Source organism: Crassostrea angulata, chromosome 8 (assembly GCF_025612915.1).
Source record: "Crassostrea angulata isolate pt1a10 chromosome 8, ASM2561291v2, whole genome shotgun sequence".
Classification (NCBI taxonomy): Eukaryota; Metazoa; Mollusca; class Bivalvia; order Ostreida; family Ostreidae; genus Magallana; species Magallana angulata.
In genome coordinates this window covers 44622999-44641262 of record NC_069118.1, presented here as the reverse complement: position 1 = coordinate 44641262, position 18264 = coordinate 44622999, and the positions used below count along the sequence as shown (strand labels likewise).

Below are 18264 nucleotides of genomic sequence, written 5' to 3'. Positions count from 1 at the left end.
CAGATGCCATGGGCGGATCCATAAATCCGTAAATTTGTTTGCCAGGGTGAGGGGATCTTAGGCATATATTCTGTAATTTTAATGTGTGATTTAAAAATATTTGAATTGTCTTGATTAGGGGGATATGTCCTCCCCGATCCCCTACCCTTCTAAATCCACCAATGAATGCTTCTTGTAAAATATGTGGAGAAGGTATTTAAAATATTAGCTTGGTTCTCAAGCCCTTCAGATCGTGCAAGAATGTAAAATAATATGTATTCTTTATTCATTAAGATCCATGTATGAATAACATGCATTTCTCACAAATGTTCATTTTCATTTTTATAATGATAATGCCGTTTTCATACATCAACTAAAATATAAAATGTCACCCATCCTAGTGGTTCCACTTTCCCTCTAGGGAGGCTTGATGGTCAATAAACTTCACTTTCAGATCTGCATGAAATTTTAAGATATGATATGTTTAGCTATAAGCTATTATTTAGTTTAAAAAAACTCATACATTTTACCTTTAAGATTTGGTATTTTTGTACATCTTTATATAGAGCTCTTTTCCTAAAGGAGATAAATACAGTCTATAAAAATGATCACGACCATCGAACCCTCTTAACCTCGTTAATGTTATAGACCAAATATTGAAGTAAGGGACGTTAACTGAAGACAGTCAATTCATCTTTTGATCTTCAACCATAGCATTTTACTCATATAGATGTCGGAACGGAGAGATGGTCGGGGGGGGGGGGGGGGGGTCTGGGGGCAAAACAACTCACAATGCCCGTACTGCTACCACCCCCCCCCCCCCACACACACACGGATTTGAATTTTAATGAATTGCTAACGAATATGGTTTTATGCTATGTGTTTTATTTGGTTATCTATTTATCTAATTTTTTTTTGGTTTTAATGATTTCGGATAAGTCTAGCACCCCCCCCTTTCAATTTGCTTCCGACGCCGCAACGTACGGATCAAACATATAGTGTGTATCGGTATTTGTATTGTACACAAGGTTTAATCAGAAGCGCAGCCACTGAATATTGTTGTTAAAAATTTGTCGAGAATTCTTTTATTATGATAGGTATATCACAAAATGTACATTTTCCAATTTATTTGTGTTTTTTCCTGGCATTTTAACAATGCACTCCAAAAAATTACGCTCTTTGAGAAACAAATTTTTAAAGTGCAATATTTTTTTTAAAGTGCGTTGATATCGTCGATATAAACGCACTTTGAAAAAAAATTGCTCATGGTTTAGTCAAAATAATTTATACTTTTATACACAATAAATGATTGTTTTAAGCTTGTTTAGCTTAATTTAGCTAAATTTACCTTTTTTGAGTATGTAGCAAATTTACTTCTTATCTTGTATATTGGGTTATTGATAATGGAGGTCAATGTATAACATATTCAACTATTCAACTGACTTATTGTATGCGTTTGTAAAGAAACATGATGTGAAAGAAGGATACGTTAGTTATTGTTATTTATAAAAAATGATCTTTTAAAAAATCAGTGCGAGAAAAAAAACACACCTCAATGCTTATTTTAAATTATACTAATTAAATGTTTTTTAATGTAATTTTTTTATATTTACACGTTTCAATTGATTACAATTCTATGAAAAGAGCAGGCACGTAGCATCGGGGGGGGGGGGGGGGGCAGCTTTTTTGCGAAGCAAAGACTTTTTCTTAAATTTACGGACAAAAATTTGAATTAACATTGAGTCCCCCCCCCCCCCCACTTTTATGTGACCATGTAAAAATTTAATTGAAAATAAGGAAATAAACAGTGAAATTGAAGTGAAAGGTATACCTGCCTCCCCACCTCCCATGATGCACTGATAATTGACCCAGGCTGTATCTTTGGTTACCCCCTCCCTCCACCCATTCCCGTTCTCAAATACGGGAAAGTAGATTAACTGGTGTTAACAAATCATCATCCTATTAACAAATTAGAAATTTAATTTCAAAATTTGTGATTTATACTTATCTTTTCAAAGTGCGTTAAAAGTATCAAAACTAAAAAATGTTGATGAACCTTCATAACGCGCTTTGATTTTTTTTTTCCAAAGTGTGTTCACTTGGTGTAAAATATAACGCACTTTGAATTTTTTTAGAAGTGCGTTGATTTGGTCCCAAATTTATAATAATTATTGTTTTGATCTCGTATTATGAATTTGATTAAAGAAACATCATTAAATAATTGAGGAGTTTATGAATTCAATCAAATATATTTACATGTACTGTTTAATTTAATAGAATTCATAGGGAGTTACATGTATATAAGATGCATTCTTAAATAGCATAAAAATTTTACTGAATGACCTAAGGTTTATAAACTTGAACAAAATATTTTTCAAATTAACGATTTTTCGTTAAAGTTAATGTACATGCCAACATGTGTGTGAAACGTGAATTATGATCGGGTTCGGAATTTCATTTATTTCTGTTCCATCTGCTTTGTGGCGCCAAAACATCAACTTACCAAAGTCAAGCTAGCACGCACTAACTTCAACGCACTAACTCCGTTCTAAATATGCTTATCGACTAGTTTTTCGATCCCGACGGGAAAATATCCCTCGGTAAATAGGCGCACGGCGCCTAAACTAGGACTTGTGACAATTAGGTGACCCCGGATTCCTGAGGGTGGGGGTCCTGCCCGGGGGTGACTGGTCTCAGAACCTTCAATAATTATGCCGTTCTTGGCGCCACGGCCCCCTGAATAATCGTTATAATAACTATATTATCATATTATATAGGGACATAAACAAGGCGCAGGGCGCCTAAACTAGGACTTGTGACAATTAGGTGACCCCGGATTCCTGAGGGTGGGGGTCCTGCCCGGGGGTGACTGGTCTCAGAACCTTCAATAATTATGCCGTTCTTGGCGCCACGGCCCCCTGAATAATCGTTATAATAACTATATTATCATATTATATAGGGACATAAACAAGGCGCAGGGCGCCTAAACTAGGACTTGTGACAATTAGGTGACCCCGGATTCCTGAGGGTGGGGGTCCTGCCCGGGGGTGACTGGTCTCAGAACCTTCAATAATTATGCCGTTCTTGGCGCCACGGCCCCCTGAATAATCGTTATAATAACTATATTATCATATCATATAGGGACATAAACAAGGCGCAGGGCGCCTAAACTAGGACTTGTGACAATTAGGTGACCCCGGATTCCTGAGGGTGGGGGTCCTGCCCGGGGGTGACTGGTCTCAGAACCTTCAATAATTATGCCGTTCTTGGCGCCACGGCCCCCTGAATAATCGTTATAATAACTATATTATCATATTATATAGGGATATAAACAAGGCACAGGGCGCCTAAACTAGGACTTGTGACAATTAGGTGACCCCGGATTCCTGAGGGTGGGGGTCCTGCCCGGGGGTGACCGGTCTCAGAACCTTCAACAATTATGCCGTTCTTGGCGCCACGGCCCCCTGAATAATCGTTATAATAACTATATTATCATATTATATAGGGACATAAACAAGGCGCAGGGCGCCTAAACTAGGACTTGTGACAATTAGGTGACCCCGGATTCCTGAGGGTGGGGGTCCTGCCCGGGGGTGACCGGTCTCAGAACCTTCAATAATTATGCCGTTCTTGGCGCCACGGCCCCCTGAATAATCGTTATAATAACTATATCATCATATTATATAGGGACATAAACAAGGCGCAGGGCGCCTAAACTAGGACTTGTGACAATTAGGTGACCCCGGATTCCTGAGGGTGGGGGTCCTGCCCGGGGGTGACCGGTCTCAGAACCTTCAATAATTATGCCCTTCTTGGCGCCACGGCCCCCTGAATAATCGTTATAATAACTATATTATCATATTATATAGGGACATAAACAAGGCGCAGGGCGCCTAAACTAGGACTTGTGACAATTAGGTGACCCCGGATTCCTGAGGGTGGGGGTCCTGCCCGGGGGTGACCGGTCTCAGAACCTTCAATAATTATGCCGTTCTTGGCGCCACGGCCCCCTGAATAATCGTTATAACTATATCATCATATTATATAGGGACATAAACAAGGCGCAGGGCGCCTAAACTAGGACTTGTGACAATTAGGTGACCCCGGATTCCTGAGGGTGGGGGTCCTGCCCGGGGGTGACCGGTCTCAGAACCTTCAATAATTATGCCGTTCTTGGCGCCACGGCCCCCTGAATAATCGTTATAATAACTATATTATCATATTATATAGGGACATAAACAAGGCGCAGGGCGCCTAAACTAGGACTTGTGACAATTAGGTGACCCCGGATTCCTGAGGGTGGGGGTCTTGCCCGGGGGTGACCGGTCTCAGAACCTTCAATAATTATGCCGTTCTTGGCGCCACGGCCCCCTGAATAATCGTTATAATAACTATATTATCATATTATATAGGGACATAAACAAGGCGCAGGGCGCCTAAACTAGGACTTGTGACAATTAGGTGACCCCGGATTCCTGAGGGTGGGGGTCCTGCCCGGGGGTGACCGGTCTCAGAACCTTCAATAATTATGCCGTTCTTGGCGCCACGGCCCCCTGAATAATCGTTATAATAACTATATTATCATATTATATAGGGACATAAACAAGGCGCAGGGCGCCTAAACTAGGACTTGTGACAATTAGGTGACCCCGGATTCCTGAGGGTGGGGGTCCTGCCCGGGGGTGACCGGTCTCAGAACCTTCAATAATTATGCCGTTCTTGGCGCCACGGCCCCCTGAATAATCGTTATAATAACTATATTATCATATTATATAGGGACATAAACAAGGCGCAGGGCGCCTAAACTAGGACTTGTGACAATTAGGTGACCCCGGATTCCTGAGGGTGGGGGTCCTGCCCGGGGGTGACCGGTCTCAGAACCTTCAATAATTATGCCGTTCTTGGCGCCACGGCCCCCTGAATAATCGTTATAATAACTATATTATCATATTATATAGGGACATAAACAAGGCGCAGGGCGCCTAAACTAGGACTTGTGACAATTAGGTGACCCCGGATTCCTGAGGGTGGGGGTCCTGCCCGGGGGTGACCGGTCTCAGAACCTTCAATAATTATGCCGTTCTTGGCGCCACGGCCCCCTGAATAATCGTTATAATAACTATATTATCATATTATATAGGGACATAAACAAGGCGCAGGGCGCCTAAACTAGGACTTGTGACAATTAGGTGACCCCGGATTCCTGAGGGTGGGGGTCCTGCCCGGGGGTGACCGGTCTCAGAACCTTCAATAATTATGCCGTTCTTGGCGCCACGGCCCCCTGAATAATCGTTATAATAACTATATTATCATATTATATAGGGACATAAACAAGGCGCAGGGCGCCTAAACTAGGACTTGTGACAATTAGGTGACCCCGGATTCCTGAGGGTGGGGGTCCTGCCCGGGGGTGACCGGTCTCAGAACCTTCAATAATTATGCCGTTCTTGGCGCCACGGCCCCCTGAATAATCGTTATAATAACTATATTATCATATTATATAGGGACATAAACAAGGCGCAGGGCGCCTAAACTAGGACTTGTGACAATTAGGTGACCCCGGATTCCTGAGGGTGGGGGTCCTGCCCGGGGGTGACCGGTCTCAGAACCTTCAATAATTATGCCGTTCTTGGCGCCACGGCCCCCTGAATAATCGTTATAATAACTATATTATCATATTATATAGGGACATAAACAAGGCGCAGGGCGCCTAAACTAGGACTTGTGACAATTAGGTGACCCCGGATTCCTGAGGGTGGGGGTCCTGCCCGGGGGTGACCGGTCTCAGAACCTTCAATAATTATGCCGTTCTTGGCGCCACGGCCCCCTGAATAATCGTTATAATAACTATATTATCATATTATATAGGGACATAAACAAGGCGCAGGGCGCCTAAACTAGGACTTGTGACAATTAGGTGACCCCGGATTCCTGAGGGTGGGGGTCCTGCCCGGGGGTGACCGGTCTCAGAACCTTCAATAATTATGCCGTTCTTGGCGCCACGGCCCCCTGAATAATCGTTATAATAACTATATTATCATATTATATAGGGACATAAACAAGGCGCAGGGCGCCTAAACTAGGACTTGTGACAATTAGGTGACCCCGGATTCCTGAGGGTGGGGGTCCTGCCCGGGGGTGACCGGTCTCAGAACCTTCAATAATTATGCCGTTCTTGGCGCCACGGCCCCCTGAATAATCGTTATAATAACTATATTATCATATTATATAGGGACATAAACAAGGCGCAGGGCGCCTAAACTAGGACTTGTGACAATTAGGTGACCCCGGATTCCTGAGGGTGGGGGTCCTGCCCGGGGGTGACCGGTCTCAGAACCTTCAATAATTATGCCGTTCTTGGCGCCACGGCCCCCTGAATAATCGTTATAATAACTATATCATTTATAAATACCAGGGTTCACGTCAAAACATGGCTGACGAAAAATAATCCCAGAGTTATTCCATTTACATCGGGTTATTTGCCGATGGCAGGGACTGAATTTTTTATGAGATAAAACTCAACACGTTAGAAGTCTGAGAGTCTGATACATTCTTAGTTTTTAGAAAAAAAAATCAAGATCACTAGAGGACGGTGTGGGGGAGGGGGTGGTAGTGAAAAGGCCCTGACTTGATTTCAAATTTGAAGGTGTGTGTGTTTCTTGCTACCAATGTTTTATTTATACAATGTAATTTTATTTGATAAACTGTTTACGGGAATATTTCAAAAACTTTGTTTTGATTTTACATGCAAATAAAGTTTTAAATATTTGGTAAAATTTTATATTTCATGCACTACAATATTTAATATTGTAGTGCTACCTCCAATCAAACTGTTTTATCCTTAACACTTATGATGTCTGTATATGAGATCATAACTTAAGTTATTTTTCATCTTTATGACAGAATCGTTTGTTAATTAGATGGTCATTTTATTTTTGGAAAGATTGTAAGCGCATATATATTTTCCTTTTGTGTGGTGTGAAATGGCTCGTTATCAAACACTGGTTGTAGGGTCATTCGAGTAGTCAGAAGGATCAATTCCATTCAATTCTTTATGTCTTTAAGCATTACAGCTTATCAGAGCAATACATGTATATATATATATATATATATGTCCAAATAAAATAAAGGACATACAGATTTTGTCAATGCATAAACATGATGACCTTTGCTCATCTCATTCCTCTCATTCACTTACACGCACACGTACACCCTCTCATGCATTAAAAATAAATGGTTAAGGTAAGGTTGTATATTAGAAAATAAAGGAAGACACATTAAAGAACATGTAGAACTGAGGGGGGGGGGGGTGTTATTAGTATACTCACAAAACAGACATCTTTGAATTGCATAACTTTTTTGTGGAGCTGTGTTAAAAATGCTTCCTTTTTTTTTACTAATAAAGAGACGTTAAATGTTAATCAATTTCTGGTATATTTAACTTGTTGTAAGAGCTACAAATTCACAGAAGAAAACAAATTGGCTTGTTGTAATGCATTGCTCTTCTACATGTAAGCTTTCAACAAGTTAAATCATACGGCAATCAGTTGCTTAAAATAGAAATATCCCTTTCAAAGTTTATATAAATTATTACGATTGAATCAGAATCCATTCGTTTATACATACAGTTGCAACTCCATACACCTAGGAAAAGTTCCTTTTTTTCCCCCAAATAATTTGCGTATGAAATACATTTATAAAAAACACGTGAAAAAGAGTTCATGGGAAATATAAAGAACATGTATGCACGTACATAAGTTTATACGTAAATCCGGCAATAACATCCGAGTATAAATCTGCAGGCAAAACTCATCAATGGCACTTAGCGGGATTCAAACCAGGGATGCACTCGGTCTGTTCAAAAGTCAAAACATGACCCACTCGGCCATTGAGAGAGATAACTGACGTTGCAAATTTTCGATATTGTTTCCTTTTGATAAAAATATTAACGAACTATAGCTTATGAAATACACGGAAAACCTGTAACACTTAATTTGTATCTTTAAAAAAAATATTTTTTTCTTTTCCAAATAGGCCCAAATAGGCCCCGTGGCACTGAACGTAGATATTCAAATAGGCCCAAATAGGCCCTGTGGCACATAAGTGGTTAAAATAAAAGAAATTAACAACACGATATATAAAACGTAAGCGCTTTCATTACATATACATATATATATATCCAAAATGTGCAGTCCTTGGTATAGGTAAATATAATTTAAATGAAAGTCGATGAAAACACGTTTTCAATCACTCTTTAACCACTTCTGTGCCACAGGGCCGATTTTGGGCCGATCACACAGTTGTCCAGAGTGCCACGGGGCCGATTTTAGGCCGATTTTAACTTTACACTTTTTCCATATGATTTATTAAATATACGTCAATAAATATAAAAGCATCGTATGTTATTATGAACAATAAAGTATCCAATTGTAATTTATTGACATATTAATTTATTATTTTGATTTTTAAAAGAGATTTATTGCGCTAGAATTAACGGATTTCTTGATACATAGTTACACAAACTAAGATCTTTTTATCTGCCATCAAAATTTGCATAATTATTATATCAATTGTTGAAATAAAAGTTAATGTGTTTTTTTTTTATTGCTAAACATTACACTAAAACAGCATATGTTCATGTGCATTAATTTTATTAATTCATCGTAATTAACATATTGTTGCATAATTTTGTTCCGATTGTTTGTTTCTCAATAACTTCAAAAATTCAAGCAACAGATAATATTATTGCCCTAAATTATTTTTAAAATGTTTACGCAATGCATGCATGTATATTATTTTCGAAACATATAATTCTTAAAAATAATATCAACATTGAAAAGAATGACATAAATGACTTCCATAACGCGGTATTTTGTTATAACGTCATTTTACGTAAATGACGTCATAATAACACGTGCGTTCTGCCTTGCGCCGTACAAGATGGCTGGAGTGTGGTTCCGTGTATTGCCGCCTGAACCGGTGCAAAATAAGCCATTCACTGGGAACCCAGGGCCAAAGAACATGCCGGCGAGAAATGCATCTCCGTTGGAATATTTTCTTTTATTCTTCAACCTAAACCTAATACGAGAAGCTGTGCGTCAAACTGATAGGTATCGTATCCCATAATTTTTATAAATGATTTGGTATTGCATGATGTAAGACTGTACAGGTCATATACTTCGTGTACAAAATTGTATAGGGCGTATACTTTGTGTGCATAATTTCGTGTATACATTGGACCATATATAACCGATGATACATTGTGTATACTTAGTGTAAACGGTCTATACGCTTTGTACATTGGGTATACGTCGTGCAAACGGCCTGTACAGGGCGTATACTTTGTGTGCACCATTTTGTGTATACATTGGACCATATATAACCGATGATACATTGTGTATACTTGATGTACAAGGCCTGTACGCTTGGTACGTTGGGCATACGCCCTGTATAGGACGTATACTTCGTGCAAAACATTTGGTGTATACATTGGACCATATATAACCGATGATACATTGTGTATACTTGGTGTAAACGGTCTATTCGCTTTGTACATTGTGTATACTTGGTGTAAATGGTCTATACGCTTTGTACATTGTGTACACTTGGTGTAAAGGGTCTATACGCTTTGTACATTGGGTATACGTGGTGTAATCGGCCTGTACAGGGCGTATACTTTGTGTGCAACATTTCGTGTATACATTGGACCATATATAACAGATGATACATTGTGTCATTGTGTATACTTGGTGTACACGACCTATACGCTTGGTATTAGGCATACGCCCTGTACAGGACGTATACTTCGTGCACAAAATTTGGTTTATACATTGGACCATATATAACCGATGATACATTGTGTATACTTGGTGTAAACGGTCTATACGCTTTGTACATTGGGTATACGTGAAGTAAACGGCCTGTACAGGTCATATACTTCGTGTACAAAATTGTATAGGGCGTATACTTTGTGTGCACAATTTGGTGTATACATTGGACCATATATAACCGATGATACATTGTGTATACTTGGTGTAAACGGTCTACACGCTTTGTACATCGTGTATACTTGGTGTAAATGGTCTATACGCTTTGTACATTGGGTATACGTGGTGTAAACTGCCTGTACAGGGCGTATACTTTGTGTGCACCATTTGGTGTATACATTGGACCATATATAACCGATGATACATTGTGTATACTTAGTGTAAACGGTCTATACGCTTTGTACATTGGGTATACGTCGTGCAAACGGCCTGTACAGGGCGTATACTTTGTGTGCACCATTTTGCGTATACATTGGACCATATATAACCGATGATACATTGTGTATACTTGGTGTAAACGGTCTATACGCTTTGTACATTGGGTACACGTGGTGTAAACGGCCTGTACAGGTCATATACTTCGTGTACAAAATTGAATAGGGCGTATACTTTGTGTGCACAATTTGGTGTATACATTGGACCATATATAACCGATGATACATTGTGTATACTTAGTGTAAACGGTCTATACGCTTTGTACATTGGGTGTACGTCGTGCAAACGGCCTGTACAGGGCGTATACTTTGTGTACAAAATTGTATAGGGCGTATACTTTGTATACCCAATGTACAAAGCGTATAGACCGTTTACACTAAGTATACACAATGTATCATCGGTTATATATGGTCCAATGTATACACCAAATTGTGCACACAAAGTATACGCCCTGTACAGGCCGTTTACACCAATGTACAAAGCGTATAGACCATTTACACCAAGTATACACAATGTATCATCGGTTATATATGGTCCAATGTATACACCAAATTTGTGCACGAAGTATACGTCCTATACAGGGCGTATGCCCAACGTACCAAGCGTACAGGCCGTGTACATCAAGAATACACAATGTATCATGGGTTATATATGGTCCAATGTATACACGAAATTGTGCACACAAAGTATACGCCCTGTACAGTCCGTTTGCACGACGTATACCCAATGTACAAAGCGTATAGACCGTTTACACTAAGTATTCACAATATATCATCGGAAAAATTTACAGTAGCTTGTCAGCTTTTATGTCAGATTTAAACAAAATGTATCAATTTGAATTTTGCTAGAATGTTAAATGTTGACACCAACTTGAAAATAACTGGCTTGCCATGAACATCTATGGAAAACCCTGACCATTGTTGTTTGTCAATCTTCTCATGTGAGAGCAAAGATGATCAAAGATACATCCAGCTTCAACAACTATATTGCTGTAGGATATATGGCATTCAGATAATATTCAGAATATTGTTCCGTCAGTCCTGTTGTGACAATCAATGAAAACATTCGATTTCAAATTTTGTGTAAATATTGAAGCTTGTAGAATTTTGCTAGATTTCAGTACTCATCTGCTTTTCGGATGAGGTGGGTAATACAATACACCATCTTGTTACAATTGTAATGACCAGAGCATTGGGTATATTTGACCAAAATTTTCTGCATGAGTGGCTTTGTCTGTGCTGTATATTTGGATATTAGAAAGAGAACTTTGTAATACAAGGTTTAAATTGTATTTTGGTCACATTGACCTAGATTTACCTAGATGGTCATTTCATCTATGCTTCAAAACTTAAAGAGGTAATTTTAGTTCACCTGATGTCTGCATGCAGTTAAGAAGAGAGCAAGCTTCAGATGTTGGCTGTGACCTACATTTCATAGTTTAGCGAATTATTAAGGGAGAATGGGTCAAGGCAATTTCTCAATTAACTGAACAAGTTGAACACCGAGTATTGGTGCCTCTAGGGATGCTGAGCAGGATGCAGGCTTTAGATACTGACTCTTGACCTACTTTTCACAGTTGATCAACTTTGATAGGAGGAATGGTTAAAGTCTATTTCTGGTACATAACTATATTGTTACATGAGATATGAACTACATGTATAAGATAAACTTGGATACAAGTTGTTTAAGCGAAAAGCGTAGTTCAAAGTGATCTAGTTTGACCTAGATGCTGATATACCACCCCTGATACATTCATATAACAATTTAACCATGTTTGATGATCCTACAATGTAAAGTTGTTAAGATATTAACTTGTAACATGAAAGTGGACACAGATGATGGGGGACGCTAATAGTTCTGGTGAACTAAAATTGTTAATAAGCTAGGCGACTCTGAACAACAAGGTGAAATCTGTAATCTTTAGATTATCTATGTTTTAATGGCAAGTTCACTTTGTTACCACTAAAGTCACCAACTTGATACAAATATTACTCAGTGGTACATAATTTTAGATGTATCCTATATTTTTACGGTTCGCTGACTTTGGGACTTTGTCAGAGCTAACAGATGACAGAGATTGAAATTGGCATGCTTCATATCACATCCACATGCAATTAGGAAGAATGCATGCTTCAGAGTTTGGCTGTGACCTACATTTCACATTTGAGGGACTCATTTAGGAAGAATGGTTTAAGTCCATTTCAATTACTGACAACTATATTGGTACCACCAGAAACATATAATAAAGAAATGGAGCTGTCGTCCACGACTGCAAACCCCCTCGCCCATTAACCTAAAATTTAACCTAAGTAGTAAGTAGCTCAGCGTAAAATGTAGGTCAAGTGGACCTAATTTTGGTACCAACATTTTTTTTTTCAAAGTATAAAAACTCATAAGATTATAATTGATCAGTATCTTAACTTTTTAATGTGGATACTTGTATATAGTTTGTAGCAGTAACTTACAAAATCTCAAATCAGTGGACCTACATTTTGGTACCGATATTAGTTACTACCCAAGATGTATCCACTGACCAAATATCATCCCTCTACCACTTGTAGTTACTGGAATATGCACCTTAACCGAAACTTTAAGTCGCTCAAGCGCAAATTGTAGGTCAAGGTGATCTAATTTGGGTTTGGATGTTGGTTACTGCTCAAGATGTATCCACTGACCAAATCCCTCTACCACTTGTAGTTGCCGAGATATGCACCTTAACCGAAACTTTAACCTAAGTTGCTCAAGCATAAAATGTAAGTCAAAGTGACCTAATTTCAGTACAGATGTTGGTTACTACCCAAGATGTATCGACTGACCAAATATCATCCCTCTACCACTTGTAGTTGCCGAGATATGCACCTTAACCAAAACTTTAATCTGACTATTACTTAAGTACGCATGTACGTACTAACGAACGAACCAAACGCTATATACCCTCTCTAACTCCGTTGGGCTCGTTGATAATAACCAATACCTAAGTTTTAATGGCAAGTTCACCTTGTTACTACAAAAGTCACCAACTGATACAATTATATGTAACGACCTCCCAAAGTTTCATAAAGATTCATTAAGGCATATAAAAGTTATGGACCAGACAGGAAAACTGCACAGACGGACAGACGGACAGACAAAGTGATTCCTATATACCCCCCCCCCCCAAACGTTTTGGGTGAATTTCCAAAGTTGATTCAACAACTTATTTAAACTTTGGGGGGGAGGGGGAGATGAGCTAAAACTGTGGTGGTGTGATTTCCAGGTCCTCCTCACCAAATGATACCACATTATTGATATAGTCATTTCTCTCTATGTGTTTTATTAAGGCTTGTGCGCTAGCTAAAGGTCGAGGATTACAAGTGCACTTGGTATATCTTACAAAGTATTGGCCTAAAAACAATATTTGATTGAGTGCACACTTTTATTCTTCAACCCACATAGTTCTACAGTTTGACTCTCATACAAAATATACAGTAGTAAGAGATATTCTTCAACCCACATAGTTCTACAGTTTGACTCTCATACAAAATATACAGTAGTAAGAGATATTATTGCCAAGATACTTGCGAAACAGTAGAAACAAAGTAACTGGATATATCAAAATATAAGGACAAACAGCATTTACAAATAACATAGAATGCCAAAACATGTATTTATATGAAGTGCAATTGCAGCGTCAACAAGTTTCTGGGAAATCAAGATATATGGTTACTATAGGTAGAGCATACAAAATATAGTTGAACCCACTAGACAAGGGTGAATTTCCAAATTTGAATTTGGGGTGAATTTCCAAAGTTGATTCAACAACTTATTTAAACTTGGGGGGGGGGGGAGGTGAGCTAAAACTGTGGTGGTGTGAATTCCAGGTCCTCCTCACCAAATGATACCACATTATTGATATAGTGATTTCTCTCTATGTGTTTTATTAAGGCGTGTGCGCTAGTCAAAGGTCGATGATTACAAGAGCACTTGCACAGCACACCTGGATATTCTGTAAACATGCTTTTCAACCAGGTCCTCCAGGAACAGTCCAATAAATTTTTATTGCCAAATTTGCCGTCAGCACCTCTCCTCTGGTCCTTATTCCCTTTTGTTTTGTTCCCTTCTTCAATTTTTGCAGCAAGCAAGTCGATGTACCCGTCGAAACTCAATTTGTGGCTTTTCTGGGCTGCCTGCAAAAAAACATCTCCATTAGTCGAATGTTCAATAATCAAATATCCAAACACACTACTGATGATACACTGCGTTCTGGGCCGGTAAGGCCAACAAAAATAAATGTTGGTGTTATTAAAGGTTTCATAGCAACAAACAACCAAACAAATTAGGTTGAGTTCTTACCTTTCGTTTCTTCCTGGCCGAGTCCTTGGAGGAGGAGGCTGCGGGGGATTCCTTGGAGGCTGCGGGGGATTCCTTGGAGGCTGCGGCGGCTGCCTTGGCTGCCTGCAAAAAAACACCTCCATTAGTCGAATGTTCTAACATTACAAGAATTATACATGAACATTACAAAAATTATACATGACCGAAGCTTGAAAAAATAGGACCAAGGGCCCAGCGCTTACCGGCAACCGGGCAAAGAATTTTTTTCCAAAACAGACATTTTAGACATACATTCTAAAACATTTCACCAATATATAGCTTTTGACGTACCCGAAAGGCGGTCTTCTTCCCACTTTTCCAAGACTTTGTTGCTGTACGGGGGAGTTCAGCCACAGTGCCCAGCTGGCACACTATTGTTTCTGATAGTGTCGGAAATAACCCCACCCGTACATGGCCATCAGGCATAATGGCGACGACCTGCAAATGAAATGAAAAATTTAACCAACGTACATCACCGGTGTAGATCTATTCATTCCAACATGTATCAGGGCTGTTTTACAGTATTTGCACACAAGGTGTCTCACAGAGCCTCGAAAATGAAGTTATTTTTATGTCCATTTTGCATGTTGATATCATTACATCGACTATTACGCATCACAAAATCCGTTTCAATTTGGAAAAAGCCTTCATTTACCTAAAAATGGCACCTATCAAAGCAAGTGATATTGAAAATATATATAAAATATATGTAAAAATGTCAATACCATGAAAACTCTAATAAAAGTTTAATTGTTGGTGTATAATACCACTCAACATGCTCAAATTACTATACCCACGCATATCATAGAAGAAAAAACCTAAAATTCAGCATTATATTTAAAATTATGCAATTTTTTTTTTTGTCTTCATACTGACATTTTTTTTCTGTTCAGCTGAAACTACATGTCTAAAATACCTAGCTATATAGATAAATGATCAGTTCTTTCAAGTCACAGAACCACATGTATGTCCTGTTTGCCATGCAGACTATTTTGTTCACTATTCATTCTACATAGGGGCTGTTTCAAAAAAAATGACCCCAACATTATTACCATACCCTATTACAAATCATGATGATAAATACTAAGTATTAGATAATTAAAAAATGTATCCCACCTGTGACTATAATCGTACAAATTTTCGTGATGATATCTTTGATAATAAAAAAATGCCGGCAAAAAATAGGGCCAAAAATGTCAGGAGTGTAACACTTTTAGTGTGACATTTTGAAAGAAGCAAGTGCTTCAAAGAGCTGTCTTTAAAAAAAATAATGATGTCTAATATAAAATGATGGGTTTGTTGAAAACCTGTGTATATGCACTAAATTTTCTCATATGAAGTAATACATATTTTGTAATTACAATGGTAAAATAAGGTCTGTCAAATTTCCTAATGAGGGAAAAAAATGAAAAGGAAAAAACTTAATTCTTAATTTTAAATGATGATAATTCAAAGTTCCGAAAGATTTTGGACATTTTAATATTTCTTATACTTTACCACAATATTCTAGATCAAATTAAAAGTATTTGTAGATATCTGTGACATGTTTCTGGTGCACTTGATCTACACCTGCTGATGTAGGTCAGGAGTGTAACATTTAAGTTTGCAATGTCATATTTTTGAAACACTGTTAGTAATTGTCATAATTATTGTTTTAAATTGACCAGCAGGTGCAGCAGTTACTATGAGATGCAAACATGACTGCCTAAATTTGATTAGTCCTTTTTTATGGCCTTGAAATAGGTGTCAGGAGTGTAACACTAAAATTCTGTGAAATGCTAGGTTTTCCACTTTTAGTTTCTGTCAACTTACAGGATAGGATCTGATCATTAGTGTTTATTTGAGGCATTGTAACACAATTCTGATACTTTCACAACAGTTTTATATAGTGTAATTGTTTTAAATGTCCTTTTAGTATTTATCGCACTTATTTTTAATATTCAAACACTGTATCAAAAGCAAATAATATATTCCAATCTTTAAATTTGACCTTATTGAAAATTTTTGAGCAAATTAAGTGTAAAAAATCTCTTCCAGTTAAGTTTAGAATTTTTTTAAACTAAATAAAAACTTTATCATTAAAGAATGGATAAATGTTACACTCCTGACATAATTTTCATTCATTATGCCATCACATGCCATCCTCCGCGTCAAAGTCTGCTATCACTTCAGATAAGGTCAGATTAATGGTTAAAGTTATTTTCATACAGAAAATTTTTATTTTGCCAATTTATCGTAATATATAGGGGGTTCTAATCCCGTATCACGTTAAGTTCTTTTGACAATTCCCATGTTAGGTGTACCAGTTCATGATTTCCCGCTTCCCAAATTTTGGTTCATTTTCTGTACATAAAAATTGCATGAGACATGTAACAATATGCACAAAGTTGATAATCTAAAAAAATACAAGATTTTGAGACAATGATTGTTACATATGAAAGCCTGCTATCAAAATTTTAAGGAAAAAATATTTTTCAATTTCTTGCTTAAGAACATTAATATTTTCCCAAATTCCCAAATCAATTTTGAGTTATTCCCAAATCCTTGTCTAATAAATTTTTGTTTTCTCGACAAACAATTAGCGACATCCCAGATAAAAAAAACCCCACTCAATCCCATGTCCTGCTTAGATCCCATTGAGACCTACTATATATGTAATCACACCCCCCTTTTTCCCTTTTTTTTTAATAAGCAATTTACTCTGAGTGTGGTCATATTTCAATAGCTAATCCTTTATTGGATTGAAAAATAGCTGATACCAATCTTTAGTGAACCTCAAATCAATCCTTAACTCAGGTGATGAAAAGAAGTAGCTGGACATTTAAATCTAAGGGCTATCAGTTTTTTTTACCTATAGACAAATCTCAAGTAAAAAATAAAAGGCTACGCTGAGCGCAGCAGATACGACCGCAGCATGTCGACCACTGAAACTCGAACAAGTGTAATATGAAGTGAATGTGGACACAGTAAAGAGGTTGACACAATAATTAGATGGACACGATAAAGAACTTGACACAGAGGCACACAGAATCTGCTGACTCCCAACTAAAAGCTTGCATCTAGAGGAATACATAAGATGAATGTAAAGATACAAATCATGAATACTACTGAAGCGCAATTATATAAGCAACAAAATAAAAGAAACCCCATTAAAATTCAATAAAAAATAAACATTTGGCAACTATATTTGCGAAAAACACCCAAAGTGGCCCTTTTTGGTATTTTTTTCTGAAATAGGTGAGGCCATAAATTCCTTATTTCTTATACAGCTTCGTTTTATGCCATGGTACATTGTGTGAAAATTTCATGTTGATCCCTCCACTAAAACAAAAGTTATTCCACAAAAACGAATGTGCACGGACGACGACGACTGCGCCATACCATAATTTTTGCGGTCGTATAAAAATCAGTAGTCACCTGTACAGCTGGAGATTTAAATGTCCAAGTACTAATGAAGTTAGAGTTGACAACAGCTTTTATTAGGATAGATTCAGGCAACTTTTAAATTTGATAGTGGAAAAGGTTTTAAATCATAATGACCACAGTAGATCCACCTTAAGATTCCTCCACACCCCGTGACTTTTCCAATTTCCTTTACAATTTTAACGAAAACCGGAAGTTTCGTTTTGGCTGCGAACTAAATAATATAGGGCTGAAAATATGGTACCAATTT

The 18264-nt window shown here is 37.9% G+C and overlaps 1 protein-coding gene across 1 annotated transcript in view; it reads right to left on the bottom strand.

The window, feature by feature from the left end:
* Positions 1–11606: 11606 nt before the first annotated feature.
* LOC128158201 (uncharacterized) overlaps positions 11607–18264 on the bottom strand; it is a 154158-nt gene continuing 147500 nt past the window's right edge. Inside the window, exons 2-4 of the mRNA XM_052820965.1 lie at positions 14883–15030; positions 14574–14675; positions 11607–14407 (exon numbers count right to left, since the gene is read on the bottom strand). Coding sequence (XP_052676925.1) covers positions 14075–14407; positions 14574–14675; positions 14883–15017 — 570 coding nt within the window. The 5' untranslated portion in view covers positions 15018–15030 and the 3' untranslated portion in view covers positions 11607–14074. The remainder of the gene's footprint in view (positions 14408–14573; positions 14676–14882; positions 15031–18264) is intronic.